We start from the raw sequence: 18,413 nt of genomic DNA, 5'->3' as shown, positions 1-18,413 counted from the left end.
TGGCCATTGTACGACCGCTCTACTTAAAATCTCAAAGAAACTCTCTAGAGAAGTCAATTAAATCCCATTACCTCTCCACTAAAATCTCCTCTTCTGTCCTTCTTGCTTTATATATATATTCTTCAATGCTATTCAAGCGCCACCTTTTCTGTTGTTTTTCTCTGCCTAAAGGTTGTCTGGAATAGACTGCTTCTTGCCGTAAGACCGCCTTTTGTACATATATATCTCTTTTCTATATAATTCTTGTGTAAAATGCTTGGTGCAATAAAGAGTTTATAAATAAATAAAATAGTCAAATTACCTCATCGATCAAATCCACAAACGAAATTACTAAGTCTCAATATATGTATATCACTTCTCATATGCGCGCAGCCACGGGAAATAACGAGTAGGTACACTATCTAGTAACTATTGTAGCTAAGTAATATATCTTTGTGTTATTTTTAATTACGCCAAAATTTACTTATGTAATATGAATAAATATCATCTCTTAGTGAAAACTTCTACCGTATTAATACGCAGCTGAATTCAATATTTAAATAACAGTGTCAGTGAAGGGAATAAAAATATGTAGTTACTTAAGAACCTATTGTATTCCATTACATTTCTCATTTTGTTATGACGTCATGGTTTCTTAAATTATTTCAATTTCGAGTTACAAGTATTTTATGCAACTAACTATAATTGGCCCGTATAAATATTTGGAGAAAATTTATGTTTTGTTTTATAACAGCTGCAGATTTGAATGAACTAGCGGTCGGCGCGTTTTTTTATGTGTTTGTGTGTGGTGTATAAACCATGAAAGAAATAGAAATAGAAATAATCTTTATTCAAATAAAATTAATATAAGCACTTTTGAATAGTCAAGTTTTTTATTCTACCGCTTATTCGGAATGCAGATTCATCACAAGAAGAATAAGCAAGTAACTTGTGTGTTGCTCTTTTAAATAAATATTGATTTACTTATATTTAATTAACAACAAGGATGAGGCATGCGACAATCAACATAGAAACCGCTACTCACTTAATCTCTGTTCAATCAGATAACATTGTCAGCGCTATGAATTTTAAGTTAGATATTTTTTACAAAAACATTATTATCATTTATAAATTCTTCAATTTTATAATAAGTTTTTTTACAATGAAAATATTTTATGACACATTTGAATTTTTGTTCTGGCAAATTGACTACAGACTCTGGGAGTTTGTTGTAAAACCTTACGCAATTTTTATAAAACGAATTACTGACTTTCGTCAAACGGCACTTAGGTAAAACTAGTTTGTTGACATTACGTAAGCTTTTATTAGTGTAATCACCTACTTTTTTAAAACTGTTAATGTTTTCCCTGGCATACATAATATTTTCGTAGATGTATTGAGAAGCAACGGTGAGGATATTTGATTCTTTAAAACATTCACTCAAAGACTCCCTGGCACCCATACCGTAAATGGAGCGGATGACCCTCTTTTGCAAAATAAATATTGTATTTATATCAGCTGCTTTGCCCCATAATAAAATACCGTATGACATAATGCTATAAAAATAGCTAAAATATACGAGTTTAGCCGTTGCCACGTCTGTTAATCGTCTAATTCTTCTTACCACATAAGCGGCAGAACTAAGTCTATTCGCCAATTTAGAAATATGAGCACCCCATTGCAGTTTGGAGTGTAATGTGATACCAAGAAATACAGTACCATCAACAATGTTAATAAGTTTATTGTTCAGTACGATTTTTGAATCAACCTTCCTTACATTGGGGAGCGTAAATTTAATACACTTAGTTTTATCTCCATTTAATAGCATATTATTAGCAGTAAACTATTTTAAAACAGAAGAGAGAGCACTGTTGACATCTTTCATATCATCAATATGTCGATTGACTTTAAATATTAATGAAGTATCATCGGCAGACAGAACTATGTCTACTATTTTTTCTACCATGTAAGGAAGGTCATTAATGTAAATGAAAAATAAAAAAGGATCTAGAATAGATCCCTCAGGAACACACATTTTAACACTGGAACCTACGGACCTTACACCATTTATTTCTACAATTTGAATTCTATTATCTAAATAGGATTTCATCATCTTTAGAGCTTCATTTTTAATACCGTAATGTTCTAGTTTGAGTAAGAGTGTTAATTAAAAGAAAACTATAAAAAAAATTGAAAATCAATAAATACCTTGACTTTAGAATAGGAGGTATTTTATCTATGGAGCTTTATTAAACAGCTACTTGTACAACCCAGTCTGTAAATATAATCTTACACCAGTTTCAGGGAACTTCCGACCATGGCTATAGATGTGTAGTCCTCATTATTCACGTACCTAGTATAAATAGTTTAATAACGTATCACATAATACATCACATTATTTGTTATTTATTTATAGATTATTATCATTTTCATGATTTACTTTCACATATTACAAACCTCGAAATTTAATAAATATATATATATATATAATAAAACAATAGAGTAAGAGGGAAGTGAATTAGAAGTGCACTAGAACACTTACAGATATTTTTCAAATTTATTGTTTCTCTGTTTATCTGTTTGTACATGCTAATCTCCGAACTTAATGAAAATTTGCATAGTAGCTTATATCCCTGGTCAACATCTAAGATACTTTTAATTAGTAAAATTTCTAATTAAGAGTTCCTGTAGGATTTATAAAAATCTATAGCAACTTATACAGCTTAGTACACAACTTACTTGAGTAAAGTCATTTTGACCTTAGGTAAAGACTGAGAATAAAATTAAATGATGAAATCGCATTTAATTTGTTCAAGTATTCCCAGACATAATAAATAGGTAAAGTATACCATATTCTGACTTTCGGATATTAATGTTGTAATAATAATTATAATAATAGCTTTATATTCAGTATTATTCAGTACAAACATACTAACTAAAGGCTTCTGGGACTCTGATTAAATACAAAACATCTAAACTATATTCTCTAAAAAATCAATAGATGGCGTAATTCGTTAATTTAATCAACTTACAATATTTTCATCTCTCAATCGACTTCGTCCGAAAGTTTTCTTCTGGGTGAGTATAGCGCCTATATCTCTCAGTATAGTTTGCCACCGGCAACAATAGAATGGACCTATAAAATAGAATACGCTGCGGAAATAAACTATGATCTACTGGAACTAGACATGGAAGACATTCTGTTTCTGGGAGCACACTGTTGGATGGGAGAAACCCTTCTCGCTAAAATTATCTTTGCATAATTACGAGCTCAAAGAAAAAGAGCTACTGCTATAGCGTCGTCTGAAATAGTGGCCACTGTGTAACCTGGCGGCAAAGAAACTCATATGATGTTCATAATCCCTATAGGTTTTGACATAAGTGTACGTATGTACACTTATGTCAAAACCTATAGGGATTGGGTGTATACCCTGTCAGTGGTATATCTACAAATAGTCATAAAGTGAAGGTTTTACACGATTGCTGTTTAATAATTTGGAACAAGTCAACTATGGCACATCGAAAACAGTAGAGGCTGTTCACAGATATCCGTAAAATGACCAATCGGTCTACGTAACGCTGAAATGCTGCTTTGTGGCGATTTTAAACAAACGTTGACAATAGTACCAAGGGGAACAAAGGCCGATGATATAAAAACATGCTTAAAGATCTCTATGCTTTGACGACACATCACACAGATGCACTTTCTTATTCATTGCTAAATTATTGCGAAGGAACGTATTAGGAAGAAGAAGGGCAAATTGTTTTGTTTTATAATCTCTGTCACACTGTTAGTTCGGTTGAAGAACTTATACCTTCCGTTTATGGTGACCAAAAACAAATAACAATTCATTGTTTCCTAAAAGATGAATTTTAAGTCTGCAAAATGACCAAGCCGCAAGAATCGACGTGGACATGATTACCAATGTTGAAGGAGAATTAGTGAAATATACTTCTCTTCCTCCTCTTATTAATTGTTTAACCAGTTGTCGTTTATTAAATATTTTTTTCTATTTGATTATTTAATTGAATTAGTAATCAGTAGTTTGTATTCACACACTTAAACTTAAATTGTAAGTAAGAATAAAATTATTTAAAAGAGCAACACACAAGTTTCTTGCTTGTTCTTCTTGTGATGAGACAGCTTTCCGAAAGAGAGATTAAAAAAAATGTGATGACTATTCAAAAGTGCTTCAATGTAAGTTTATTTAAATAAATGATTTTCTATTCTATTCTAAATTTTCCAGTAAATTCCTTGATTCACTGAGTGCTCCTGAAGTTCCATCATACAAAACTAATTTAATAATGTCGTTGTTATTCTTCTATTACGAAATTCAAGGTCTCCAAAATTATACTAGACTGAAAATTACTTTTCTGTAATGTTGAATAAGAAGCGGAAACTACTGAACTAATTTAAATGATGTTAGATGCACAGGTAGTCTACACTCTTAGAAAGGACGCTGATGAAATGATGTTGTTACTGCCTATTCACCTTTGCAGCAGTTAAAATCACCTTCATTTATTTTATTTGTTCATGTATTTTTCTGTGCCTAAATACAGTATTACATCTATTCATCTATTATAAACACACGAATGGACAGGATAACCCTGTTGTCAATTATTACCTTATTTTAGTACTAAAGATCCTTTAGAAGTAAGTTAAGTGACCACTTAAATAATAAATGAGTATTTCATCATTTTCATTAAATATGAAAATTCGGACAGCGAATAAAAAATGGGCATGTATACATATATAATTTATTAACTATATTAGATATAATTATGTTTTAACAGAACATGTATTTTTGTGTAAATAAAAGAAAACATATAAAATTTAGTTATTTATTTTGTTAAACTAGGTTTCAGATGGTGTAAACGGGGTCAAGAGTGAGTGAGTGAGGCACGGGGTGCGACCTGTAGAAAAGAAGATACATCAAATTAATTATAATTAATTAATAACAATACAAAACATTAACAATTATAGATTTAGAAAAATGTTCTTCATTGTTTCAATACTGTATTTGCTATTATGAAAGGTATATGATAAATAGTAATATGTCAAGCAATGAACTCATCACTTACAGCTTCATGTCTATAGACCAATCCAATATCCAGTAATTTCACTAATGTATCTCTTTAAACTAAAATACAGTATGCAACCAAGATGCATGTCTGCACAATAAATATGAGAGATATACATGAAGACAATTTTGTACAATCTGCCTATGCTAAATAGTATGTGTTTAATATTGTAGTTGCAGTGAATACATTTGTAAACAGTGTAAACAACTCACTTAGGCGTTCCTCACAGAGGAGAGCTTTACGACTTAGGCGGAAGCAGCCACGATTTCCAAAGGAATAGCCAGGACAATAGATTGCTGTGGAAGAAAAAAAAGAAATTAATGTTAACCTTTTTCTAATAATTGACTACTTGTACTATATTTAATTCGTAAATATATGTAATTCGAATAATGTACTATCATGATCATAAAAACATTAGTAAATATTTGAAATCAAATGCTGACTTGTTACGAAATATTAATACTAGTAATAAGATACGCACCACGTTGGCACCTCCGAAGTTAGCGGCCATGAGGCTGTTCAAACCATCGACCAGGTAGGGGGCCTGAGCGGGGTTCAGTTCGGGGCTCTGGAGAGCGCTGGAGAGCTCACCCAAGCTCCAGTAGGAAAGGTCTCTTGCGGGGATGATGACGGAGTAAGCGGGCTGAAATAAAGCATTGTTAATTATTATACAATTATTCTGCTGTCATTAGTAACACTAAGGAAGAAATAGTACAATTTTAAATATTATATACCTGGGTAGATCCAGAGTGAAGACCTTCCATCAGGGCGTTGAGGGCATCCTTGAGGTAAGGCAGGAGAGCGGGGTCGGTGCTGGGGTTCTCGATGGCTGCGGACAGCTCGTTCAAACTCCAGGTGGACAGATCGATGGGGGCGGTTCCGATGTAGATGTATTCCTATAACAATAATAAAAAGGTTATTTTTGGTTTCGTAATAAGTATCATTTGAATTTGTTTTAATACATTAACTTGTTCTTGCGTACTTACGTAGTCAAGGCCGGAGAAGATAGCGTCCATGTAAGCGTTGAGGCCGGTCTTGAGAGCGGGCAACAGGGAGGGGTTGGTGGTGGGGTTCTCGATGGCCTCGGACAGCTGTCCCAGGGTCCATCTGTGGCGGGCGGCGGAGGCCACGGCCAGGAGAGCGACGAATACAGCCAGGGATTTCATGATTCAAGTTTTTAGTCTGTTGACCATAAAAACATTATAACGTTTTTTTTTTTGTTAAGAAATGAGCCTATTAACGTCTTGACAATGCAAATTTTTAAACAATGAACATTATTACTATATTGCTCTAAATGCCTAAACTAATTTGCATATTTTTCTACAAAAACAGATTAAATAGGTAACAAACGAACAGTCACACTTTAGCACTTGTAATAATATGGATTTTCTATATTACTGTATTATTCTTGTTCGGTCAGTCTGTATAAAAGCTGTCTACTTACCTACCGTTGATCGATATAATAACTTCATCAAAAAATTGGGTATATATATACCTAAGTTAATGATAATAGAATCAATATCTTTAGAAATTTATGGCCTGTAGATTGAATAAATCATATCATAAAGTTTAAATATATTTTTATTGTATGTAGATATTTATTATAATAAAATTGTAATGGTAAGAAAGTCTGTATGTTGGCATTTATTCACGAAATTTAGCTGAAGAGGTCAGAAATAACCATACCGCTACTGTGTAGTCACGTAAAACCCATAGCTCCTCATCCACCCTCATCGATCAACATACAAACGAAATTACTAAGTCTGGAATGGTAAAATAATATTTACGTATAAATGTTTTAATATATCTCAATTAAGAATCTAAACAACATTACCTAAAAATTCCTTTAGGAACGAAAACTAAATGATTTCTCACGAGAGCACAAATACGGGAAATGACGAGAATACAGATAGTATTACTTGATTACACTAAAGTTTAGAAGTATTAGTTATTAGTTAAACTTTTTTATATTTGAAAAGTCAATTCTTGTGGAATATTTTAGTCTCTGGTTAACCTTTAGGAGCAGGGCTTGAAGAAAATGGGACAACATACTAATGATTCTATTAATTTAAATAGCAGGTAAATTGGCCGAACGCAACCAATCAAGTAATAAAATACGTAATTTAATGATTTGTATGTTTATTATACTGATAGGTACGTGGGGCACAAAGGGTACACACATCAAAGGTTTGTATGAGTCAAAAATGAAAGGAATTCAAAGTAATTCACAATTTACTTTCCTGAAATATTTTTCAAAATATTACTTGTTACAGTTAGATGATATAAAATCTTTGTTTTTTTTTATTAATTTCGTCATTTATAATTTTCACGGTAACTAAATTGAGACCGCTTGTAATGGGTTTTTTTTTATATTATGGATGATAATTGATTGGTGCACCCGCCTACGCTAACAGTTGACGCTAGTGGAGCTCAACAATATACTAATATACTATAGAAAATAAATAATGCGTAGATATATGCAATAAGAAATTAAAATGTACTTGGTACTTGTACATTTGTAATTCTGTTATATTCCTATAACCTGCTACTCCTACTCTCTTACTCCTGCTATAACTACTAGGTTTTGGAAACATTGTAGTGAAGACTAAGCCCTATCAGAATTTACTCTTTAAAAGCGACCTCTCTTGAAAAGTGGTGAATTTGCCAAGATGAGCTAACTGACACGACTTAATACTCATTCTATCCTCTACTACAGCATCCAGCGTGTAGGTACTGTGCACTAACAGTACCATCTTATGAAACTACACCACTTTACCTTAGAAGTAAGGTGAGAAAACTAAAAATCTTTTTTAAATCCTTAATTCGAACTGCATAGTTTTTCGTGAGTATAACTTTTTTATCTAATTAGAATCGCGAGCAATTTCAGGATATCAGGATACTTACTTATATCATAATAATAAGCGATAATCATAACCTATATACGTGGACAACACTACGAACATTACATTAACATGTTGCCACTCAAATGTCATCCTTCCAGAATATTACAATGCCTCCTATCTCGTAAGGTTACTGCCTAATCACACCCTATAAACAGAGCGTACAAAACAAGCTGCTCAACGTCTGAAATAAGTGAGAGTGATGTACCAAATGAAGTTTATGTATACTACAGAAAGTCATCTTACGTCATTAAAGTTTACGACATGTATATTTAGAATATTTACATAACTTAATTGTACAACTACGAACCTAAAAAGAAAAGCTTAAAAAATATAATATAATAACTAAAATATATTATTGAAAGGGGTCCCTTTAGGCAAAGTTACGAAGATACTGGCAGCGTTCCCTCTTTGAATAGCTAGACTAATTCTTTGTCCAAGGTAGCTGCCAGCTCTTCGGTCTTCTGTGATGTACAGAGTATGTATCGTTATAATCTTAAACTTTGAATCAACATCAAGGAAAACCTATAGCTTCAGGCAGCACGACAAAATTAACACTTAATAAATCAGGTCTACTTTAAAGTGCATATTGCATCATACTCGTGAATGAGTGCTGCTTGTAGGAATTGGTCTGCTCTAGTCACTACGACAGATTTAATGTCATACACGTATATTAAATATTTGACCCTAATATATCAGTGCTAGTTGGTAGTTTGTATTCACACATTCCGACTTAAAAATGTAAAGTTAAAACGAATATTTAAAACAGCAACACGCTAGTTTCTTGCTCGTTTTTCTTGTGAACCTTTCTGATTAAGCGGTGAATTTAAAGAAGGATAAATGTGATTACTCAAATGTATTATTATGTTTGTTTTTTAATCAAGTTTATTTGAATAAAATGTTTGCTATTTGTATTATATACCCTCCACACATAAACTTTGTATCAAATGGCTCAGCTAATTCTATTTGTGGTAATGACATGTAATTGTACAATTATACAATCGGGTTGTGCTTTTGAGCCGATAAAATCTGGGTCAGTCTTCAGAACTGATCAATCTAACCTCCTCACGTGCCATTTGTCGGGGTATAACAGATCAGCCTGATTAATTAGGTATCAAATCGTATATGCTTTATCATATCATAGACTCTTTTAATGATCGCCGGCTTCAGATAGGAAATCGCACAACGAAACAACGTGGCTATAATTTGTATTGGTTTTAGTTAATTTGTTTCTGTTATTTTTCCAAAAGTAGTATTTTTATATTTTTGATTCGGTTACAATTTCTTCTTATATATTATAGATTAGCTGTACTCGCGACTTCGTCTGCGTGGAGTTTAATTTTATTTTTCTAAAATGATAGAATTTTACTAAAATAAAGGTTGCAAAAAAAAATACAGTCAAAATCGGTCCAGCCATTTCAGAGATTAGCCGGAACAAATAGACAGACAGACAGACATAAATTATAAAAATGTGATTTTGGTGTATGTACCGTATTTATATTCATATGCATGTAGTAAAAAAACGGTTATTTCAATATTACAAACAGACACTCCAATTTTATTTACATATACCTATAGATGACATATTTTTTAATTATTTTCAATGCATAGACTCTATGTGTTGTAATTGGAAGTTCCAATAGTAGTTTTTTAGTAGAACCACAGATAACAGAATATAAGCGATAAAGGAAACCAGGGAAGTGTCGTATATTGTCTATATTATACAAAGAAATAATACTAACTAGGACCAGGAAGGGAAACCAAAAGGAACAATAGAAATAAGTGACAATTGAGAATAAAATTTGTAATATGAAGCTTATAAATAGAACATAGACTAAATAAGTACTGTATTCCACACAGAACATCTTATTAATATTATGAACACGACAGTTTTTGAATGTGGATTTATAGATGGATGAATAAACGTTTGTTACTCTTTCACGCAAAAACTATTGAATTGATTTTATTAAAACTTTTCAATAATATAGCTTACACATCAGAATATCACACCTATAAATTTCACGCGAATGGAATCGTGGACTCAGCTAGAATCATATACTTATTTTAATGATTAAGCAGCTTGCTTTGTTTTATGAGTTTTTAAGACAGTGAAATTACAGAATAAAAGGCATGGCATCATCATCCTCCACAATGACAACGCATGAGTGGTATCGCTTACCATCCGTTGTGCCGTCAGCAATAATTTGCTATTCGAATTATATAGACAGAAATAAATTGTAGGTATGGTAATTAAATCATCTGGGATGAATAGGAATCAATATCAATACAGGAAATACAAAAAATATTATCACTTTACCCTTATTAATGTTATCCAAAGCATTTATATTATATATCTAACGCTCATAAAATAAAGATTAAAATAATAATAACCGATTGACAGGTGCAATTTACCTACTAGGATAGGTACCTACACCAAAATATTTATTGTTATATGCCTAAATTTGACTAATTCCGGTAGCTACTATTTTCTTATCAATTACGTATTCATACAGTAGCTAATATTATCATATATCTATATCTAATATTATCATATACTTAAGTATTCGCACAAAAGACATCTTAATTTATAATTCAATAACTCATGCCGCCACCTAAAATCTAGGTATGCATAAAACTAACCCTAAATTCGTAATTAAAATAGTAAAAATTTATTGTAAGACCTACAAAGCAATGCAAATCAGTAAATGATAAAGACAACAATAATAACCCTAGACGATTCACACAGCGTCATCCAGTTCCAAGCTAAGCAGAGCAGCCAGCTTTGTTATGGTTAATGGACAAATATAGAAACCCTCGCACAATTATAAACTATGGGGAATCGAACCCACGACAATCGGAAGTAAGGCGGTGTGCTACATCGAATTCATCATGATGTCAGTCATTATGCCTTGTCTTAGTATTTTTATTTTTATTCAATTGTTAATGCAGAATATTTGTATATATCAATATAACTATCAAAACTTTATTCATATCCTATAATCCGTTATATTGATTGAATGTCAACTCCTCTTTAATCATCATCATCATCTGCTTCTTCCTTATCCCATTTATTTGAGGTCGGCGTAATATGTTTTTCGCTTCCATTCATCCCTGTTCGCAGTCATCGCGTTATTTACTTCCTTTCTTACGATATTATCTTTCACACAGTCCATCCATCTCTTTTTCGGCCTTCCTCTGCCCTTATAACCATCAACATTCATATGTAACACCTTTCTTAAAATATTATTCTCGTTCCTACGCATTACATGTCCATACCATGATAGACGATTACTCTTCAATCTCTCTGACACCGCTGCCACTTTCATACTTCCTCTAATATATTCATTCTTTAATAATATTTAATTTTCATAACATTTACTCTATTTCATAACTTTATCCGTATGCGTTAATATGAAATCTATATCAAGTATATAAGGATGTTATTTATGTATGCAAGTCCTGAATTTTAACTTAGCCTTTTATCGTTGCTATCTTTCTACATCTGTTTGGACAGTTTATATAAAGGAAGCTGTATCCGGAATTCGCTACAATGCTTCAAAAAAACGTTTTCATACGTTTTACTATATAATATTACGTTATCTGTGGTTCTACATAATGTTTACTTTTTATGTGAAAATTTCACAGTGGTTTTTTTATCTCTTTATTTATATAGGACCTTATATAAATAAAGAGAAATAATAAAACAGTAGTGATGGTAGCTCCATCATAGCTCCCAAATTATTGCATACTTTACATTTATATTACACGTATACTGACTCCAAAGACAAATATTACTGATTTAAACTTTAATCTTCATAGAGGTTGATAAATTCAATGAGATGATTGATTAATTATTTATTTATTTTAATACAGGCAACTTAATATTACTTATGTAACAATCCATATATACCTTAAGATTAGCTTATATTATACGTATTGCTTTCTAAGAATAATATCTAAATCTAAAATGTGGTCGTCATACTGATGACGTTTGTCTGCTATAGCGCCGATAGACCATTCCATTGGGCTGGCAGTCCTCATTCATGATGGTGGTCAACATGTTGGTGAAATTCGCGTTGTGAAGTCCAGCTACGTCACCCTCGATGTTGGCCTACTCTTGGACCGGATGTAGTCAATGTGATTAACATTATATATAGCCAAGAAATTAGACAATGATGGTGATCTTAATTTTATTATTGCAGTAACGCATAAACTCACCATAGTTTGAGAACCAATATAAATATTATTTATTAATTTATATTATTTTTTTCTTATAAAAAAGATAGACGTATGTGATATAATAAAATACATGTTACATTATTCTATATATTTTCGATATTCTGTATAAACACTGACTTAGGCTGAAAGATCGTGAGTTAGAATCTAGTCAATATAAAAAAAAAGCTATGTCAATATACATATATTTCTGTCTGACATTGTGTTGATGGAAATAATAATAATAATAACAATCTCAGGACAATTCACACACCGCCATCTAGTCCCAAGTTAAGCTACCTAAAGCGTGTGTACTAGATAACTGATTAAATACTATTATATATACAAAACACCCAGGCCAACACAAACAATCATACTCATGAATACAAACGTTTGCGCTGTGCGAGGAATCGAACCCGCGATTATCCGAAGTAAGGTGATGTTCTAAACCTCTAGACCATCGGGGCCGTCTATAAACAATAAAGAATGATAACAAACTAAATTAATCCAACGATGACAATAGACTCGCAGTCTGTTACGTTTAATTCAAATATACCCAGCGAAATGTTGCATTCACTTTAATCGTATTTTTTTATTGTAAATTCACATTTGACAATGCTCTGACTGCCCATCTAGGACGCCAGTCGTGAAAGTATTTCATTTTCTTGACATTACGCTTCAACTATTAATTTGCAATTACAGTTAACTTAATTATGTTAACTGTAATTGAAATATGTATAATATGCGTATATTATATTACTAACGATATTGTAATGATCATTTATGATATTGTTTAATCTTCAATACATAGTGCTGAATGCCTGATAGGATGTAACTGTTGATAAATATACTGAAAATCAGTACTGCAGCGACACGCTGCGGCATCAGCTGAGTGGAGGTCCTTTCGTATCATAGCGCGATTTTTTTAAAAGCGTATAATGGAGCGATGCCTTCGCCTGCACTATCTGTATACGCTGGCGGGGCACCAGTGGCAAATTCACCAGGAATTTATCACGATGGTTTCCAGGGGAACCGCGTGGAGGTTAACCTGATATGGTACATTGCTAGCAATGAGGTTATTAATTCACATTACTAACGATCCCCTTCCCTCCATAGCACGATATTAACTTTTATATTTTTTTATGTTTTCACTTTGTATTATGCTATGCTGAATATATGATTATTATTATATTTATTGCAATACATACTGCAACCTCCTACCTACTTATTATGACCACATCAGGACTAAACTGTTGAACGGATCTTAATGATCATTAGTATCTGTGGTACTATAAACATTATAGGACACATTACCACCTAAAATGATGAGCATCAACTACTTACTACTGCTATTGTTACAATAAAAAAAATGTTATATTGTTCTGGTCATTATTTCTCTCATTATCATTTTAATAAACATTACCAAATACCAAAGTTCTACACATGGTTCATTAGAAAACTTGGTAGTTAGATATTACAACAAACTGTGCTACTGGTAAATAAGTAAAGTTCTACACATGGCTCATTAGAAGACTTGGTAGTTAGATATCACAACAAACTGTGCTACTAGTAAATAAGTAAAGTTCTACACATGGCTCATTAGAAAACTTAGTAGTTAGATATCACAACAAACTGTGCTACTAGTAAATATGTAAAGTTCTACACATGGCTCATTAGAAAACTTGGTAGTTAGATATCACAACAAACTGTGCTACTAGTAAATAAGTAAAGTTCTACACATGACTCATTAGAAAACTTGGTAGTTAGATATCAAAACAAACTGTGCTACTAGTAAATAAGTAAAGTTCTACACATGGCTCATTAGAAAACTTGATAGTTAGATATCACAACAAACTGTGCTACTAGTAAATAAGTAAAGTTCTAAACATGGCTAATTAGAAAACTTGGTAGTTAAATATCACAACAAACTGTGCTACTAGTAAATAAGTAAAGTTCTACACATGGCTCATTAGAATACTTGGTAGTTAGATATCACAACAAACTGTGCTACTAGTAAATAAATAAAGTTCTACACATGGCTAATTAGAAAACTTGGTAGTTAGATATCACAACAAACTGTGCTACTAGTAAATAAGTAAAGTTCTACACATGGCTAATTAGAAAACTTGGTAGTTAGATATCACAACAAACTGTGCTACTAGTAAATAAGTAAAGTACTACACATGGCTCATCGGAAAATTTGGTAGTTAGATATCACAACAAACTGTGCTACTAGTAAATAAGTAAAGTTCTACACATGGCTCATCGGAAAATTTGGTAGTTAGATATCACAACAAACTACATGTGCTACTAATAAGTAAGTATATAGAGATACCAAGTCATATTCTGACGAAAAAATGCGTGCTGACAAATATAATATTTACTATCAACATACGAAAACACATAATTATACTCATGACGCAATTATCCTTTGCCGTTTGCCGCTGTAATTATAGCACCTACATTTAATCAAGCACATTTGAATCAGTGAAACAGTAGGCTTATCTCTGCCATGTTGTCAGGGGACTAAGCCTACTGTTTCTCTGATTAATTTGTGAGTTAGTCGGAATTTAAACCCAATTAACTACCCTTAAATAACTGGTTCAAGTCCTGTGGCGATTATATTAACGAAAAATTGGAACAGGCAAACTACTTATATACGTTTTGAATAAAAAAATAGATAGGTAACCTGTCAATATCTTTACTAGCAATATAAAATTTTATATAATTATAGTTATTAGATATTAATCTTAATTTAAATAATCCAAATCTGTTTATTTGGTATTGAAAAAGATGTATAATGATAGTTAATATCTACCCATTACTCTTAATTTAATTAATCAATATTAATTATTAGGTATATTTAGTATATATATTTAGGAGTATAAAAATTAAGTATAAACAAGAAAGAATATTGTGTACTCATTTATTTATTATTTGTTTTAGTCATTTGTTACTTATTTACTCAGTTATTTTTGGTATGCTAGGTTTCGTATGATGTGTAGTGGGGTCGAGACAGACTTCAGATACGTTCAGATACCTGCAGAAAAAAAGAAATATAAAATTAATCACACGGAATAAAAAAATTTGAATATTTTAATTATAATGCATCATACTGTCATCTAGTTGCATCATAGTTTTTTATAACTATTTGTATGGACCATCCTGACGGACAGTTTACAACACCATACGTCATATAGTTGAGTATTATAGTCCATTTGCATTTTCTGACCAAGATGTAATTATAATGTGACAAAACAATATATGTAATAGTATATAATCTGTTTAATAAAAATATTTAATATCTTACTTAAGCGGAAGCGCTGGCAGCGACGATTTCCAAGGGAATAGCCAACACAATAGATTGCTGTGAAAGAAAAAGAAACAAAGACGTTAAAGTTAAGCCTAAAATTCTTTCCACAATCGTAAAAATGCTATGATCTGATTGTAGACACCTACAATATTCATTTTCCTAATATTAGGTGTTACATGACAAATTGTCGAGGTGTTTAAGTATGTGTATAGTTTTTACTCAATCATAAAGAGCTCAACAGATTTGCATGATATTTGGCACACAGATAAACAAAGTACTAGATTAACACGTATGATAATTTTGTTTTGATAACGTGTCCGCATGGGATAATTTATGATAGCAATAATATTTATTGTCCACAAGTAGATACTGCTAACAAAATTCAATAACCAATTAACACGATGCCAAAATATTAAATAAAGTTAAAACTTTCTTACTAATATAGGATTAAGTCATGGCACTAATGAGAATATAAAATGACAAAACTAAAACTCTTCATACTTGTAAAATACTTAGTAAGGATACGCAATTTGTATGTTAGTATTATTTTCCCAAGTTAATATAATTTATAAGTTAACAACTACCATATATAGATTGTATAGTCTATCTTCTATATATATAACATAGCTAATAAATATAGTTGATTATTGGAAACTAAATCGTAGTAATAGTAAAATCAAGTACTGTGAGCAACCCGTTAATTTGTTACTTAAGAAGTATTCATTATTTTTACGCACCACGTTGGCACCTCCGAAGTTAGCGGCCATGAGGCTGTTCAAACCATCGACCAGGTAGGGGGCCTGAGCGGGGTTCAGTTCGGGGCTCTGGAGAGCGCTGGAGAGCTCACCCAAGCTCCAGTAGGAAAGGTCTCTTGCGGGGATGATGACGGAGTAAGCGGGCTGAAATAAAGCATTGTTAATTATTATACAATTATTCTGCTGTCATTAGTAACACTAAGGAAGAAATAGTACAATTTTAAATATTATATACCTGGGCAGATCCAGAGTAAAGACCTTCCATCAGGGCGTTGAGGGCATCCTTGAGGTAAGGCAGGAGAGCGGGGTCGGTGCTGGGGTTCTCGATGGCTGCGGACAGCTCGTTCAAACTCCAGGTGGACAGATCGATGGGGGCGGTTCCGATGTAGATGTATTCCTATAACAATAATAAAAAGGTTATTTTTAGTTTCGTAATAAGTATTATTTGAATTTGTTTTAATACATTAACTTGTTTTTGCGTACTTACGTAGTCAAGGCCGGAGAAGATAGCGTCCATGTAAGCGTTGAGGCCGGTCTTGAGAGCGGGCAACAGGGAGGGGTTGGTGGTGGGGTTCTCGATGGCCTCGGACAGCTGTCCCAGGGTCCATCTGTGGCGGGCGGCGGAGGCCACGGCCAGGAGAGCGACGAATACAGCCAGGGATTTCATGATTCAAGTTTTTGTCTGTTGATCATAAAAACATTATGACGTTTTTTTTTTGTTAAGAAATGAGCCTATTAACAATTTATGAAGATATTTGACCAACTTAAATGTTACTTAATTACGTATAAACGGCTAAACAGACCTGAATAAAATTTGGTACAAATTTGGTAGAAAATAAAGTTTATTATCTACTAAATCAATACTAATACCTAGGTTATCTTCTTATGTAGACATAAAAAGCACGACATAAAGAGCACAAAATATCTGAGAATCATATATCTTATTCAAATTAAATAATTTTATTTAATTGGCAAGTGCATGAGAAGATCAACTAAACAAAAAGTCAGATATGAAAGTCTAAATCTTCCTATAGACAACCAGTGTCCAACAGTGGGACTTATGTCCTACTGAGTTGCAACTATGATCTAAATAAATGCACTCAATGTGCACTTTGTATCATTGAACATACATATTATATTTCAATACTATAAATGATTTTTTTTTTAATATAATATCTCAAATTCCTGTTTGATCATTAGATATTAGAACGAATGTACACTCACCTACCGTTGATCGATATAACAGCTTTTTCAAAATATCCAATATATATACCTTGGTTAATTGATGATAACAATTTCAATATCTTTAGAAATTTATGGCTTGTATAGATTGAAAGGTAGTATCGTAAACTTTAAATATATGTTTTATAGTAAGTTATAAAGTAGATAATAAAAGGCTTACATTTTAGATGATTTGTCTGTTGGTTATTGTTTGCAGATACGTGGGGTACACTAAAAGTTTTCCATGAATTAATACATAGTAATATTATAAAAAGGTAAAGTATGTGAGTTTGGTTGTTTGAGTTAATCTGCCGCGCTAGAGATCAAATTTTGAAAAAGATTATAGTGTTAGCTTATTTATCGCAGGAAGCTGTAGTATATAATATCACCCTACTATCAGGAGCTGAGTTGCGAAGAAAAATGTTGCAATTATAAGAAAAATTTAACGCAAATGAAGTTGCAAGAGTCAGTTAGTAAGTAATAAACATATAGCTACAAAAACTTCATTAATCTGTATAAATTATTTCACAACATTGCATTTTGGAACATTTGCGGTTTGTCCGCACTTACAAATAGAGTAACATACATATATGTAGACGAGTATGTGTGTATATAAACAGGACAGCTATTTTAGATAAAATAGCTAACCAAGGAACTAAAAAAGAATCTTTTTAACTCACTTATTAAGACGATGGCTAAAATGGTAAACTTGTCATACTAACGGCATCTGATGATCTATAGTCTACTTTAAATTATGATTCAATAAATAACTTTATTGTCTACATACGCGACTTAGATAAATCTATGAATAGAACGATGAATCCTTAAAAAATAAAATAAGAATGCTCACAACTGCTCTTAAATCTCGCAGGGTGTTACAGTGTTCTGTGTTTGACAAACAGTTGCCTAACGTTGCCCTCATTTCATCCATTCCTAGGTCGAGGTAGT

General features: G+C 32.2%; 2 protein-coding genes across 2 annotated transcripts; both read right to left on the bottom strand.

The window, feature by feature from the left end:
* Positions 1-5,297: 5,297 nt before the first annotated feature.
* Positions 5,298-6,229, bottom strand: LOC131852945 (uncharacterized). The gene is made up of 4 exons (XM_059203700.1): positions 6,048-6,229; positions 5,796-5,957; positions 5,543-5,704; positions 5,298-5,357 (listed from the first exon to the last, which is right to left on the bottom strand). Exons 1-4 carry the CDS (start codon positions 6,225-6,227, stop codon positions 5,307-5,309), a joined length of 555 nt encoding a protein of 184 aa, XP_059059683.1. The 5' UTR covers positions 6,228-6,229; the 3' UTR covers positions 5,298-5,306.
* Positions 6,230-15,105: 8,876 nt separating this feature from the next.
* LOC131852943 (uncharacterized) lies at positions 15,106-16,913 on the bottom strand. Its single transcript, XM_059203698.1, has 5 exons — positions 16,732-16,913; positions 16,480-16,641; positions 16,227-16,388; positions 15,487-15,543; positions 15,106-15,216 (listed from the first exon to the last, which is right to left on the bottom strand). The coding sequence occupies exons 1-4, from the start codon at positions 16,909-16,911 to the stop codon at positions 15,487-15,489; spliced, it is 561 nt and encodes a 186-aa protein (XP_059059681.1). The 5' UTR covers positions 16,912-16,913; the 3' UTR covers positions 15,106-15,216.
* Between the last annotated feature and the right edge of the window lie 1,500 nt (positions 16,914-18,413).

This window comes from Achroia grisella, unplaced genomic scaffold, assembly GCF_030625045.1.
Source record: "Achroia grisella isolate CSIRO2021 unplaced genomic scaffold, CSIRO_AGI_Agris_v1 utg869, whole genome shotgun sequence".
In the NCBI taxonomy this organism is placed as follows: domain Eukaryota; kingdom Metazoa; phylum Arthropoda; class Insecta; order Lepidoptera; family Pyralidae; genus Achroia; species Achroia grisella.
Note: the sequence above shows the minus strand (reverse complement) of the source record. Positions and strands in the feature narration are given on the sequence as shown.

Coding starts and splice junctions, on each gene's coding strand:
- LOC131852945 (XM_059203700.1), bottom strand. CDS start 6,227: ATGAAATCCCTGGCTGTATTCGTCGCTCTCCTGGCCGTGGCCTCCGCC. Junction 5,958..6,047: donor TCTTCTCCGGCCTTGACTAC/GTAAGTACGCAA, acceptor TTATTGTTATAG/GAATACATCTACATCGGAAC. Junction 5,705..5,795: donor TTCACTCTGGATCTACCCAG/GTATATAATATT, acceptor GCTTTATTTCAG/CCCGCTTACTCCGTCATCAT.
- LOC131852943 (XM_059203698.1), bottom strand. CDS start 16,911: ATGAAATCCCTGGCTGTATTCGTCGCTCTCCTGGCCGTGGCCTCCGCC. Junction 16,642..16,731: donor TCTTCTCCGGCCTTGACTAC/GTAAGTACGCAA, acceptor TTATTGTTATAG/GAATACATCTACATCGGAAC. Junction 15,544..16,226: donor ACTTCGGAGGTGCCAACGTG/GTGCGTAAAAAT, acceptor TTTCTTTCACAG/CAATCTATTGTGTTGGCTAT.